At 38.9% G+C, this 15764-nt stretch overlaps 1 protein-coding gene across 1 annotated transcript; it reads left to right on the top strand.

Moving 5' to 3' along the window:
- Positions 1 to 399: 399 nt before the first annotated feature.
- Positions 400 to 15437, top strand: LOC307103645 (guanylate-binding protein 6-like). The gene is made up of 11 exons (XM_079778089.1): positions 400 to 506; positions 3269 to 3472; positions 4413 to 4540; positions 6875 to 6984; positions 7197 to 7393; positions 9853 to 10098; positions 11457 to 11737; positions 12443 to 12655; positions 13591 to 13693; positions 14011 to 14204; positions 15132 to 15437. Exons 2-11 carry the CDS (start codon positions 3283 to 3285, stop codon positions 15369 to 15371), a joined length of 1902 nt encoding a protein of 633 aa, XP_079634215.1. The 5' UTR covers positions 400 to 506; positions 3269 to 3282; the 3' UTR covers positions 15372 to 15437.
- Positions 15438 to 15764: the final 327 nt, after the last annotated feature.

Below are 15764 nucleotides of genomic sequence, written 5' to 3'. Positions count from 1 at the left end.
AAGGATAAGTTAAAAGTAAAAGTTTTTCAAAAAGGGAGAAAATAAAAGGCAGTCTTAGCATAAAATTAAAATAACAATAAGAAAGTTTATTGCCTTTCAAAAATTCCCCTGAGAGACAGGCGGCAGACCTGTCAGCCTGCAGTTACTGGCTCACATTCAGCCCTGAAGCTCTGTGTTCACTGTGGGGTCAGAGAACACAAACCCCTTGAGGAGGAGGTTCCAGCCTGGGATTTCTGAGCTAGGTGTGAGCGAAACATGTCCTCCCACCCTGGCCCATCTAAGCCTTCAGGTGCAGGGGAGAGGTTGAAAGTCCAACACTTAACTTCCCAGATAAGGATGTGTCCTTTCGATTTCGGTTCTTCTCAACCTCAGTGAAACTGCTTCTCTGTAATATCAGTCTTGGTTTTCAGCTTCTAAAGAGAGCTGTGAGCACCCTGAGGAGCCAGACAGGGGACGAGCAAGGTGAGAGGAGAGAACTTATCTGCTGTCTACAGCTTAGGAGACAGGTAAGTTCACTCATAGACTTGGATTTCCATGCACATGTTCATTAACTAACATCAACAAGAACAATGCATGCTCCAGCTCAGCACACCTGGCTCTGGAGGCAAAGGCTCCCCCCTGTCAGCCCTGGAGGCAGCTGGCCGATGGTGGGGGCAGAGGAGGGGTGGCCCGCGGGGCTATAAGCTGGAGGCAGCTCAGCCCCTCTGTTTGGATGGAAGGCTGATGCAGAGTGACAAGGGGCACACCTTGTCTCTGGGATGCCCAGCTCCTTCTTGGGCACCCTCCCAGGCTGCACCAAGAGCCCTGCCTGGGAGAAGAAGGGGTGCACCCTACATCACCTGCTTGAAGGGGCTGAAGTCCTTTCTCTGACTGAGGAACCAAACCTGCCCTTTCCTGTCACTTCCCCCATCTTCCCCTCCCCATCTCAGACATTTCCCTGATGTCTGTGGGACATTGAAAAAAAACAGAGGGAAGATGATCCTTCACATACAATTTAAACATAGAAACATTCTTTATTGCATTAACTGTATTTAGTATTCCAAAGATTCTATAAAGTGGTATTTAGATGAAATACTTCATTCTCACATATTTTAATCAACTATTAAAAATAACTATAAGGTCTAAGCCGGGTTTTTATTCTGCAGTTTCCAAATGTTTAGACCCGACCAAAAAATTACATCAGTTATTGTTTTTAGGTTCAGTTGTTTTGCTGCTTCCTTTTTAAGAATGAAAAATAGTTTCTCAGCTTTTTTTTTTTTTTTAACTTCTGTAAACTAGCAACAGAAAAGTGGGGGAGGAGAGGGAGCAAGGAGGAGTGAGAAGGACCTGGGAGCTTGTTCTGTGACACACTGACCCGAGGAGCTATGGGACAGAAGAGGGAATTCAACTTTCGTTTGCAAGCAACTTGGTCCTGAGCTTCAACCTCTCAATTCTGATTCAAATGGATGGAGGAATGGAGAGGTAGGGACACTTAGCCTGGACTGCAAGGTTCAGCTGCTGGCTTTAGCTTCCCCATTAGGGGCAGTGGTAGTTGTGAGGTGACAGTTTAATAGGACTTCACATAACCAGGACAGTGGCATGTGGAGCAGAGAATGTGGGTGCATGGAGAGATGAGAGATTAGGGTCTTCTCCTGGCTGTTTAATGGGATGGGGTGGGGCATGGAGGCAGCTTCTTCATGCATGAGCTCCGTGTTCCTCATTGTAATGTGCACTAGTTTGTACTTATGGTCCTATTCTAATTTCACATTGGATTCACTGCTTACACAAAATTTTAAATTTAATTTTTTTCTCAAGAGCAGACTTGGCTCAAAGTGCTCTGGTTTGCCTTTATTTCTTGAATGGAAAAAGAGAAAGAGAAAGAAAAAAAGAATGAAAGAGAGAAAGAAAGGAAGGAAGGAAGGAAGGAAGGAAGGAAGGAAGGAAGGAAGGAAGGAAGGAAGGAAGGAAAGAAGAAAGGAAGGAAGGAAGGAAAGAAGAAAGGAAGGAAGGAAGGAAGGAAGGAAGGAAGGAAGGAAGGAAGGAAGGAAGGAAGGAAGGAAGGAAGGAAGGAAAAGGGAAAGAAAAGAAGGAAACCAGTCAGACACAGATGGGCTGCCTTATGATTGTGGCCTTACCCCCAGCTCCCAGGCACAACCTTAACAGTTGGGAAAGGAGCATGCTGTCCCCTGACAAGGCTATAATTCACTGCTCAGGCTCAAACTTGCTTAGGACACCGCCCGGCTCAGCTTCATTCTTGGTATGGTCTGACAATTAGGAAGGACCAGCACAGCACTTCCTGGAATATAAGAAGTACTTTCTCCGCCCTAACAAAGTCCTAGGTCAGCCATGTCCAGGAATTTTGCAGATCCACTTGATATTTTCACACAAATTTTTATAACAGGACATGGAGGATGCAGAATTTGTGAGGTCTTCTTGATATTCTTTATTGACTGTTTTATTAATATATGCTTTTTATTGGCTTATAACATCAATCTATTTTTAAATTTTGATGCACACTTCATTTTGAAAAACAAAATAAATATCACATGACTCAGTTTCTCTGAACAAGGGATGACTGTTAAACTTAGTGGCCAAAAGGATTTTGAAGACTTCTTAAAAAAGAAAAAAAAATCAAAAGCTGTTTCTCTTCTGGAACCCTAAACTCCTTCAGTCCCTTCAGTATCATAAATGGAGCCATAGATATTACATTTTATTGGTCTGTCATATGTCAAACCAAATTGTCAAGCTAAAACCTCAGATTGTGATGAATTCTAGTCATACTCATTACTAGTTCCATAGCTGTTCTCAACAACTAGGACCACAAGACAGTGAAATGCATGAAACCTGTGGCTTAATATTTCTTGGCTGTGTCCTCAGGTCGCTCTGGTCCCAGGTCCTTCCTCAGCATCCGCCTCACTATCCTTTTAGCAGCTGGTTAAATCTTAAGTTTGGGAAGAGCATGTTCACATGAGGTGATGGCTTTGCTTCTCAGTGTTGACCCTGGCATTGGGTAGAGCCACTCAACTGCATTACAAGATGTGGCTGCCCAGCGCCAGAAACAACATTCAACCTGAGGTCCTCACAGCATTGGGAACACTTTGGCCCTTGTAGAGATTCACTGTAATTATAGAACCAAAAATAGATGAATTTTTCACTGCAGGCTTGGCCTATGCTACTGTGCCAGAAACAAAATAGAACACCCACACTGTCTTCTGATGGTGGGTGCTTTGCACAACTCTGCCTCAGAGAATAGCATTTTAAGCTTATGTCTACTGGGATGTTCTTCTAGGTTGGCAGGTTGCCATGGCATCTAGACCCAACATGATGGCCCCCATTTGTCTGGTGGAAAACAGCAATGAGCAGCTGTCAGTGAATCAGGAAGCTCTAGAGATTCTTGACCAGATTTCTCAGCCAGTGGTGGTCGTGGCCATTGCAGGACTGTATCGTACAGGCAAATCCTACTTGATGAATCGGCTTGCAGGACAGAATCACGGTGAGTGTTGTCTCAGGCAGAGGACAATTCTTTGACTCTAGCTATTTCACAGCTTCTTAGTTTTCTTCACTAGTCACATGAAGAAAGACCTAAATTCCTTTCAATAAACCAACCTTCTAATTCTAATTCTTACTAATAAATTACTACCTTAATGAGTGTTGTCTTAGGCTGGGGCCAATTGTTTTTACTCTAACTATATCACAGCTTATTAGTTTTCTTCATTGGTTACATGAAGAAAGAACTAAACTCCTCTGCATAAACCAAACATCTAAGTTTAATTCTTACCACTACATTATTACTTTAATATATTCTATTACCATATTCAGGTTTTACTCCTGTTAAGGAAAATCCCTCCTACTAATGCATAGACCTCTTCTTCTACCTGTGCCAGTACTGGGGTCTTGAAATTGTGCCTCCTCTATTGCTCATAACATGTTTTGCTTTCTTTATAGAATATTCCTATGTATGTATAAAGACATTTTCATTCCTATCATCATGTTTAAAGATTTTTGTGAGTTCACATCCCATTTTTGGTTAACCTCTCCCACACCATCAGCCATTTGTTTTTTATCACTTTCAGTGGAAAAAAGATTATCTGAATTTCTTTTTCTTTAGACATTTTGCTTCTATCTAGTTCTATTTGGCCTTTACTGGACCATTCTTTTAAAATGCTCTTATTATGGTATTCAGACCTGTATAATGTCTGATTCATGGATGTCCTTTCCCTTCATTTTGAGCTTTTGCTGGGTGTCATTCTCACAGTTAACATTCATCTCCTCCTTCAAATAGATGACACACAAAGTAAAACATTCTTACAAAATAGAAAAACACCACCTTATATTCTGGGGTACTTCCATTCCAAAAACATCTGAGTTTGTAGTTCCTTGTCTACTTTGATTGTCTGTTGTCACTGTGGGTTGGGTCTCCCCTTCCTTTATAGGTTTCCCTCTGGGCTCTACGGTGCAGTCTCAAACCAAGGGCATCTGGATGTGGTGTGTGCCTCACCCCTATAAGCCTGATTGCACTCTGGTCCTTCTAGACACCGAGGGCCTGGGAGATGTGGAAAAGGTAAGGCAGAGAATCACAGATAAAATAGTTTCAATCTGGATAGTCTCATAATGAACTCTTTAACTTAACTGCTTCATCTACTTGTGAAATCTAGAAATTCAAGTATATATCAGGCAAATGCTCGCTTGTTTGACACTTATTTCTAGGTAAGGTGTCATGGTATATTGAGTAAATTTTCTAGGCACTGGGTGAATAATTTGATTCAATTTAATAAACAATTGCCGAGCACCATATTCTCAGGTCTCTAAGTTAGTACTGTAGATACTAGTGACCCATGTAAAAGCCTTGCCCTCAAAGAGTCTTTGGTCCTATGGTGAAATTCACCAAGTACTCACCAAGCATTCTGGAAGACTGAGATACCTCTGAATGAGATAGTTCTATAAAAGCATGTGTTTGTCCTACAACAACATTTTTAGATGGGTTTTTGATATTTTAGTTTTCTACTAAAGGGTAAAATGAATGATTTCTCCTTTTATGCTTTTGTTTGAGACTTATTTGGAAATAGTACCTAAATTTCTACAACTTTCTATTTTTACCCAAAGAAAACTTAAAATTTTGCGTTTATTTTTATACTAGAGGCCCGGTGCACAAAAATTTGTGCACTTGGGTGGTCCCTCAGCCGGGCCTGCACCCTCTCCCAATCCTGGACCCCTCCAGGGATGTCCACATCCCAGCTTAGGCCCACTCCCTGGGGGATAGGGCCTAAGCTGACAGTCAGTCATTCCTCTGGCAGCCCGGGAGCCCTCGGGTGATGTCCAAGTGCGGCTTAGGCCCGCTCCCTTGCGGCAACCTCTGCAGAGGGCACAGTGCCAGGACCGGGATCTGCTCGCACCACTGCCTCTCTTGCTGCCTCTGTGGAAGGGGGGGCATTAGGCCTGCCATGGCTGGCCTGGTGGCACAGGTCACTAGGTCCACCCCCGCCCACTGGTCGTTTCAGTAGGTTGTTCTGGAAGGTCATTTTGCTGTCCCGTCTAATTAGCATATTATCTCTTTATTATATAAGATATTAAACAGTCTTGCTGACTAAATAACCTCTTTATTGTTTGTCATAAGTGCCACTTCTTATTATAAACATTTTTTAAATTGGGCTTTGGAATGTAAATCAGCGAATCAGCATTTTACTCCAAAATTTTCTAGGTATTTTCCACTTTTGCTCTGGGGAACAACTGTAGACAGTGTTTATAATAGAACACTGTCTATTCTGTTTTGGGCCGTTATTTAGACCTGCTGTATTTTATACAAACAAATTAACCCCTCCTTTAAAGTTTTTCATCTGGTTACTTTAGGCTCACTATCCAGCTTTAACTTCTTGACCTTCCCTCTGTTCCTGTCAGATCAAATAACTACTTTTATTGAAAAAACTTCTGTATGTAGCCATGTCTACTTTTGCTTCTGGGGGTCTTCCCACCTGCAGGATACCCTCATTTATTGAAATTCACACTCTGCTAAGTCTTTAATTTTCAATCAACATGCTGAGGAATACTTCATGTTACTTACAATTTTACAACTTTCAGAGCTCTGGTCTTCCATAATAGACTTGTAAATTTTAATTTAATACTTTTTAAAATTTATATTTATTATTGAAAGTATTACATATTTTTTCCTTCTTCCCCTCTTATTGACCACCTCTTCCCCCATCTATCCCTCTGCAGGCCTTCAGCATGCTATTGTCAGTGTCCATGTTTTGTGCATATATGCATATAAGTTCTTTTGTTGATGTCTTCCCTCCCACCCTTCATTTACTATTATAGCTAAAGTTTTCAATGCTTATATACATTATTTTGATGTAGACATCCTATAGATATTATGGTTGTTATATTCCTTGCTATAGATGTTTGTCATGCTTTGAAATAGTCATCATGAAAGTAATATTTGTCATTTTAAACTGCATTTTAATTTTAACAACAGTGGAAATATTCAGTAGCTTCCCATAAACATTTCTTGAATACATCCCCAGTTATGTTAACTATGGAATATTTTATATAGTCCAAGACCAACAAATATATGTAGAATAAATATGTGCTAACACCGTTCATTTAACGTAATAGCACACCAGGTGCTGCACTGTTATTTTATACTTCATTTTATTTCATCCAATTCATTAAAAAGAAAACCCTGTGATGACAAAATCTTTTTATATAAGAAAGAAGCATAGTCAGAAGAAATGTCTCTGTAATTGTTAAAGTTAATATGTATATTTATGCCTGTCTTCAAACTTACTTGTTTGCATGGTGTGTACATTACCTGAAATAAAGTGCAGGACTGTTAGACTTAGTGTCTGAATGAATTTCTATAGGGTAAACCCGTGAATGTCTTGCCCTAATGTACTTCCAGGGCGACCCGAAGAATGACTCGTGGATCTTTGCCCTGGCCGTGCTGCTATGTAGTAGCTTCGTCTACAACAGCATGAGCACCATCAACCAGCAGGCCCTGGAGCAACTGCAGTATCCTTCCAGGAACCAAACCTCCATGGAGGCTATGGGGATGGAGATCCAGTCAGTTTCTCCTTCCCTCTCACTTAGCTGCCTTTGATATATATATATATATATATATATATATATATATATATATATATATATATATATATATATATATTTGAATTAGAGAAATGTGGGAATTGTAGGTAGAAAGTTTATTTTCCTTATCCAGGTCCTAGTTATGTGACAGAGCTGACAGAACTCATCAGGGCAAAGTCCTCCTCTACACCAGATGGAATAGAAGATTCAACAGAGTTTGTGAGCTTCTTTCCAGACTTTATCTGGACCGTACGGGATTTCTCCCTGGAGCTGGAGTTAAATGGTCACCCTATCACAGCAGATGAGTACTTGGAGAATGCCTTGAAGCTGGTTCCAGGTAACATAGTGTAGCTGGGCAGTGGATGGTTCAATACAGATGGGAGGTACTAAACATCATGTCTGGAGTTGCATTTGTACTTGAGGCTAGAAGAAGTCTGCAGAAATGGTGGCTGGGAATGGGTTGAAAAGCTCTATGGACTGGAGTTTAAGTTCATGTAAGAAAAGTAGATCCTGAAGTAAAACTATTCATAACCAATTTGTTCTTTACACTTGTAATTTAGAATACAATTGTAACTTTGAATACAGTGGTGGTAAAGCCTTCTAAAGACCAGACACTTATATTTATTACTTTAGCTTCGGCTTTTCTGTGTTGAGGAAAACAGTTGGTCAAATACTTGTTAGGCATAAAATTACAATGAAAAGGCTATCTAATGAAAAAATATCTTTCATGTAATTAGACATAATTCGTCTAAAATGGGCATATAACTTTTTAATGTCTATATATATATATATATATATAATCTATAAAAATGACTTTATGTTCTAATAAACCTGAAGAAGTATATTTTGTCTTTTCGATCTATCCATTTGTGTAATTTCTATAGTTATCAGAATATTAGTGTTTTGGATTTCTTCAAATATATAACCAGAATTGAAGTCATTGGGCCATAAGGTAGCTCTATTTTTAATTCTTTTGAGAAACCTCCATTCTCTTTTCCATAGTAGCTGCACAAATCTGCATTCCCACCAACAGTATCAACACTTATTGTTTGTTGATTTATTGATGAGAGCCATTGATGAGGTGATATCTCATTGTGGTTTTAATTTGCATTTCTCTGATGATTAGCAATGTTGAACATCTTTTCATACCTGTATTGGCCACCGGTATGTCCTCTTTGGAAAAGGTTTTATTCAGGTCCTCAGATCTCTTTTAAATCAGATTGTTTGTTCCTATGGTGAACAGTGTAAGTACTTTATAAATTTTGGATATTAACCCTTTATCGGATGTGTCATTGGAGAATATATTGCTGGTGGCTTCCTTTGATATGCAAAAAACTATTTAGCTTGCTGTAGTCCCATTTGTTTATTTATTTTGTTTTCCTTACCAGAGGAGAACTATGAAAAGAAATACATTGCAAAGAAAAATATCTGAGGTTTTACTTCCTTTGTTTTCTTACAGTAGTTTTATAATTTTGAGTATTACATTCCCACCAACAGTATCAACACTGTTGATATTTAGTCAATTTTGAGCTTATTCTTGTATATGGTGTAAGAAGGTCAGGCAGTTTTATTTTTGTGTGTGTATTTGTACCATTTTCCCCACACCATGTATTGAATAGACTGTCTTTACTCTATTGTATGTTGTTTTGCCTTTTTTGTCATCTATTAATTGATCATATTTATATGGGTTTATTTCTGGACTCTGCAGTGTTCCATTGATCTATATGTCTGTTTTTATTCCAGCACTATGCTGTTGATTAACATAGCATTGTATTATAGTTTGATATCAGGTAGCATGACACCTCCAAGTTTGTTCTTCTTTCTCAGTATTTCTGTGGTTATTCAGGATCTTTTATGGTTTCATATACATTTTTGGATTATTTATTGTAGTGATGTGATAAACACTATTGGTATTTTGAGAGGGATTGTGTTGAATTTATAAATTGCTTTGGGCATTATAGACATTTTAATTATGTTAAATCTTTCTTTCTGTATCATAGCTTTTTTTCAATTTCCACATATATACACATGCTATAATTTCAAAATAATAAAAATATATGAATGGGTTACATTAACATGGGCATGTGGGTATCTGATGAAACCTTGAAAGAAATATCACTTCTGATTTATACACTCTTGATTTCATGTTTCTATTTATGGTTTCTCAAAACAATGAGAAATGGGCTACACAGTAAAGGTATAAGATGAAATATAGTTCTTTACCTTAAAGAATTTAGAGACTAATAGTGATATCTTAAAACTACATTTTAGCTACATTTACTCTTCACTCTTTAGTAGTTTTTATATTTTTAAAAGCTAATGTTGTACATATCATTTTAAGCATCTAAACAGTTTTCCTTAAATAATATGGTGTTATTTCTAACATTGCTTCATTAAGTCTTATTTGAGCTTTTTATTTTCTTCCACAGATTCATTTCCCCATGGGATCAAGTAGACCAAAAACTTACATTTGACCCATGTTTCTGTTATTCATTCAGTAAGCAATATAGACAATCCTCTACTATTTTTAGGTCTGATAACAGCAATAGGTTGTTGTTGTTGTTTTTTGACCATGTTTATCTCTTCAAAATATTTCCCCCAGAGTTGTATTATTGGTAAATTTGATGTTAAAGAAGCATTTGGATGTCCATGCTAAAGGAGTTATAACCAGAAGTTATACAGAGAGAATGCCGCAAAGATACAAAAATCCCTGTCATAAAAATCTTTAGGTCCCTTGTCCTCAGACTGCTTTTGCAGTAATACCTGTTTTTGTTTTTGTTTATTTTAATCTTTCAGGCATGAATCCCAAAGCCCTAATATCCAATCTCCCTAGAGAGTGCATCCGGCATTTCTTTCCAAGACGGAAGTGTTTTGTCTTTGACCGGCCAACAAATGACAAAAAACTCCTAGCCAATATTGAGAAGGTTGCAGACAACCAACTGGATCCTAACTTTAAGGAAGAAACAAAGAATTTCTGTTCTTACATCTTCACCCAGGGGAGAACCAAGACCCTCAGAGAGGGAATCATGGTCACTGGGAAGCGTGAGTCTCCATTTCACATTTTGTGGGGCCTAACATTTGTTGAATATATTATAGGATGTGTTCTCCAGGATTTCTTTTTGATTCTATATAGAATTATGAGTCATAGAGATTCATACTCCATGATGGCAAGTGTATACTTATACTTTTGGGGGTTCATAAATTCCTCTCCAAATTTGCAACTTTTATCAGCAAAATCTGCAGTATACATACATATAACAAATCTTCTAATCTTAATGAATCACTAACTGGGAATAAAAAACAGGATACACTATTTCCTTAGTTGCAGGTTTGTTTGTTTTTTATAGTGAAGGAGAGTTGCAAGAAGAATGCAGAAGATATTTTGGGCATTTAGAGGAATTTAATAATGCACATTAACCCATAAAGCTCTGAAAATTTATGGTAATCTTCAGAATTCATAAAAAAAATAGGATCACATTTACCCTGCCTCATCTGTCTACCTATGTAAGCAATTTGCTTCTAAGATTTTCAATGAGAAATTATGTTTTCCAGATACCTTTATTATGTTAGATAAAGGTTAATATTGAATTATTTTAGCCTTGTGGTCTGAAGAAACATAAAAATTAAGAGTCAATGGGACAATAGTGTTACTGGGGGAAATATATTCTTCTGTGGTGTTGTATGAAAGGAATTTCAGGGACCCTCATATAGGAGGAGTTTTAAGTGATAATGGCAAGGTTTATTAAAGTGAAAGCAAAGTACACTCTCAGGGAGACAGAGAGCTGGTAGACTAGAGGGAAGCTACTGCCCTGAAGTATTTGTTAAGCTTCCCTATATATATTTGGGTTTGGGAAAGAGCAGGCTTTCTTTAAAACTATCCAATCTGTTTCCTGTCTTCTTCAGGGCTTGTGACTTTCCCCTGTGCAATCTTTTCCCAGATTTTCCCGGGTTTGTGCCCTCCCCCACTTATGTTCCGCATTTTGGCTCCTTTTGCACATACTTCCTAGTTCCTCTTGGTCATTGGGCTCCTACCTCACAAGTACTTAGTATAGGAATTTTACCTCTGCCCATCCTGGTTAGTTGAGTGGACTCCCAGCGTGACTGTAGGCTGTTTTTTCCTACTTAATCAGGCTTTATTGGATTCTGATTCCATTAGCTCCCTAGTCTCTTGTTAATATCTATCTAACTGTATACTCCAATAATAGAAGGAAGTGGTGTGTTTGTGTTTGTGTGTGTGTGTGTGTGTGTGTGTGTGTGTGTGTGTGTGTGTTCATATATGTGTGTTTGTGTGTGATAGAAAGACACAGAAAGACAGAGAGATTTAGAAATGTAGTTTCACATAAATGGATCCCGTTGAGTGATAAATTGATATTTATCCCTTAAATTTTCTGGCTTATTAGGGCTAAAGACTCTGGTGGTGACTTATGTGGATGCCATCAACAGTGGAGCAGTGCCTTGTTTGGAGAATGCAATGACAACTCTGGCGCAAATTGAGAACTCCAGGGCCGTTCAGAAGGCAGCCGACCACTACAGTGAGCAGATGGCCCAGAGAGTGAGCTTCCCCACAGACACCCTGCAGGAGCTGCTGGACAGGCATGCAGCCTGTGAGAGGGAAGCCATTGCAATCTTCATGGAGAACTCCTTCAAAGATGACAACCAGGAGTTCCAGAAAAATCTCGTGGTACTTTGTCTTAGTATTTATTTACCCTTTGTGACCTTTCCATTGTAAATCAAGCCTAGAAGAGCTTTTCTGACCCCAGTCCTCCTCTCTCACTCATGGATCCAGTGGTCTGGATTTTTATAAGAGATACTGTTTAAAAAGACTGTATTTTCTTCTTCCTCTCCCCACCAAACCTCAGGTACTTCATGTAAAAATTTCTCTGGTTTCTGATGCATAATCAGTATAGATGACTTTCTGAACTGAATACTTATATTAAATTCAAACCTGCCCTGAACACCCAAAAGTCATTTCTTGGCTAGTCACTTTCTTGAGGACGCTATCCCATTCCCAGGAACCAAATGTCTCTTAACAGACCCTCAGACCAGGCTATTTTCAACTCCTATGGCTCCTTGTTGTATCATTGTGTCATTGAAGATGAAATTAACAAAAGTTACAGCTGCAGGGAGCCATAGAGATAAGGTAATTCAACACCAACATTTTTGATGAAGGATCTGAGACCCAAGGGGGTTAGAAGCTTTTTCCTGCCTCACATGGAATTTTCTGGGTTGTGAGTAAAGGAAGCCTTGTAATTCCTGTTTTATTCCATGTCTTTCTCCAACAGAATGCTTTTCTCATGAGGACCACAGCTAAACCACCAGATCCTTTGGAATTTTTTCTCCTCTGTCCCTTTCTCCTTTGTGACACCCCTCTATACTTCCCCTGCAGGAAATCATAAAGGATAAGCAGGATAAAATCTTGTGGGAGAATGAGGAGGCATCTATTAAATACTGCCAGGAAAAACTTGAGCAGCTTTCCAAGTCCCTAATGGAAAGTATTTCAGCAGGCATTTTCTCTGTTCCTGGTGGTCACAAGCTCTACATGGAAACAAAGGAAATGATTGAACAGGACTACTGGCAAGTGCCCAGGAAAGGAGTGAAGGTGAGGAATAAGGGGAGCATAGGGATCCTACAGATTAACGTCAAGAGGGTCTCTTGGAAATTGGAGAGCACAGCACCAGTTGTGGGTAATATGGGAGAATGGGGATATCATGACTCTTTTAGCATGGAAGGCCCATTATTTTGTCTTTCTTTCTGTAGAGAATCAAAATGCCCATTCTCAAAAAATGAATATAGATTTTTGAAATCCATAAGAGACACAAGAGAAATAATCATTTTCCATTCAACAATATTATATTCAGTGAGTCAAAGGCAGACAATTTACAAGTTAAAGTCAGAGTCTTTGTACTTAAGGTGATCAAACGAGAAAAGGTAGTCAAACATGTAGATAATTGCATATAGGGTTATCATACTTACGAACCTGAGATAATTGGCTATATAGGTGATGGTAACATGTAATAATGTTAAATAATAATGCAATTAATATTTATTGAACTCTTATGGTTAAGACATAATATTGAGTTATTTCCTTAGAATTTCAATTTTATCCTTTAAGTAGCATTACAAAACATCTACACTTTTTTTCAACATTTTACACAAGTGAACTGAGAGGCAGAGATGGGTTAAAATGACTTGCCTAGAGTTACAGTCAGCAAGTGGCAGTGGAGAGCAGGACCACTAATTGGAGACAACGTTTCTCCCTGGAAGACAGATATACAAAAGCACCAGAGACAGAGGGTTTGTAGAACTGAACATGGTTCTCACTGTCTGTAATGCAGAGTGAAGAGAAGAAAGTAACACTGGGAGAGAGACTGCAGGGCGTATGAAAAGCCCAGGTTGCTCTAAGGAGCTTGGAAACTGTGTGGAATCATGATGCAGTTTTAATCATGGAGGAAAAATTATATGGACATAGTTCGTTTTGCAGCACTATTTTTCCCAGTGAACATCAAAGTTTTTTGTTCCTTCTTGTCTCCTCAGGCAAATGAGGTTCTCCAGAGGTTCCTGCAGTCGCAGGCTGCAATAGAGAATTCCATCCTGCAGGGAGACAAAGCACTCACTGATGAGATGAAGGCCATGGCAGGTAAGAGGCTGGCCTGGACTTACAATGGACAGCAGATACCAGCAGTGTCCTTTGACAGCTGTGTGAACAAAACCTGCTGAAACAAGGAGCTTTCTGTCCTTCTGTGGGACACACTCTCTAACTCTGAAAACACCAGGGCACCTCAGCCAGCCAGGGCCTTTCCCGTCACACTCTGAAATGTGCTCTTGATGGTGTGGCAAAGGGAGCAATTCAGATTCTTCCACCTCCCCTTCCAGTTTGCTTGTTCTCAGAGCTCAGGAAGGTAGAGATTAGTCCTCACCTAATTTTCTTCCCTCTCTCAAACCTCCCTGGGGCAGTGGAGCGGGCCAAGAAGGAGGCAGCTGAGAAGGAACAGGAGCTGCTGAGACAGAAACTACAAGAGCAGAGGCAGCAGATGGAGGCACAGAAGAGGAGTCGCGAGGAAAATATATTGCAACTGAAGGAGAAGCTGGAGAAGGAAAGAGAGAATATACTAAGAGAGCAGAATATGATGTTGGAGCATAAATTGAAGGTAAGTCCTGCCGTGGCCTCTGGTATGTCAGGTGGGATGGAGAATGTTACAGCAAGACCATGGAGGCAACACCATTGCCATTTACTACTTGTGATTTCCTAAAGCCTTGAATCTTCCCCTTGTCCCCTTTCTTTGTAAAAAATACCTTTGAAATCTACTCTGTGCATACACTCTGGAGTGGTCAGGACAAACATCTCATTTCTGAATACTTATAGAATATAAGTAGGGTTTGAGGTGATATTTTGGGCTATTTAAAAATGATCTTATTTGGCCTGAATAAATAGGTATTTGAAATACATGTATTTATTATTACCACCAACTGGTTTTCTTTAGCAAGATCATTGCCTATTATCAGGAACCCTATGACCACCCAAAGACTCTAAGGTAGATCTATGCTGACAATAAACTATCAGAAATGTCCAGATTAAAAAAACAAGGATGTGACAGCTTCAAACCTGCTGCGTTGTTCCCAGGTATGGAGAGTCTACCCAAGTTATCATATGGCAAAGGGAGAATTCCTAATTGGCTATCTGTACGTGTTTATAATAGAGTTCTAGAACATGTATAATTTCCCATTTTTTCTGCATTTTGGTTGGCCATATTATTCCAAGTGGGACTGAGAATTAGTATCAGCTGATTCAGGTTACTTCTCAATTGTTATTATGACTGGCACATAGTATATTTGTCCTCAGGCCAGCCTTAGTATTCTAGCAAAACCCAATAGGTGTGTGAATATTTGTAAGACTGTAAACTATGCTTTCTTTCAGTGTTTAGGTACAAGACAGGATAATTCCTTGTTGCAAAATTATCTTTGTGTAAGAGAGAAAAATTTTAAGAGTGAAAGGAAAGAATTCTTAAATATAAAATGTAATTTTTGAAAAACATGGGAATTTAAAACATTTTACTTTTCTCCTCACCTTTTTATAGGTTCAAGAAGATTTGCTTAGAGAAGGATTTAAAAAGAAATCTGAAGATATGAATGCAGAGATAAATCATTTGAGAAATATTATTGATATTAGTCAAAGTGATGATAGTCCCTGGATTACAAAAATCATGGATAGACTTGCCAATGGGATTGATTCAATATTCTGTACATCTGGTAAATTTGTTGGTAATGTTTTCAGAGGCGTTGGCTCACTATTTAAAAATCTGAATCCACAATATTAATACAAAGCAAATGTAAGCACACTCTCTAAAGTTCCTTGGTTTTGCATAATACATTTCTCACCTAGAGATAGGGGCTTTGTTTGAGTGACAAAACCATCAAAGACAAACCTAACATAGCTGGTGATGGTAATGATAATGATAATGGTGATGATAATGACAACAACGATGACAACAAATAAAGTATTAACAAGAACTCACCTACATTGGTTCATGTTTTGTTTATTGCTAATGAATTTTGATAATTTTTACAAGGTTACAGTGCAGAAAAAAACTCAAATGTAGTCCTGACTGACATAAAATGGGTACTTTTGTTTTTTAAATCTTTATTATTGGAAGTATTACACATGTCCCTCCTTCCGCCCCCGCCCCTCGCCCCCCATTGACTGACCCTTC

Source organism: Cnephaeus nilssonii, assembly GCF_951640355.1.
Source record: "Cnephaeus nilssonii genome assembly, chromosome: 7".
NCBI lineage: Eukaryota > Metazoa > Chordata > Mammalia > Chiroptera > Vespertilionidae > Cnephaeus > Cnephaeus nilssonii.
This window is presented reverse-complemented; position numbering and strand designations above follow the sequence as displayed.

Coding starts and splice junctions, on each gene's coding strand:
- LOC307103645 (XM_079778089.1), top strand. CDS start 3,283: ATGGCATCTAGACCCAACATGATGGCCCCCATTTGTCTGGTGGAAAAC. Junction 7,394..9,852: donor TGCCTTGAAGCTGGTTCCAG/GTAACATAGTGT, acceptor TTAATCTTTCAG/GCATGAATCCCAAAGCCCTA. Junction 12,656..13,590: donor TGCCCAGGAAAGGAGTGAAG/GTGAGGAATAAG, acceptor TTGTCTCCTCAG/GCAAATGAGGTTCTCCAGAG.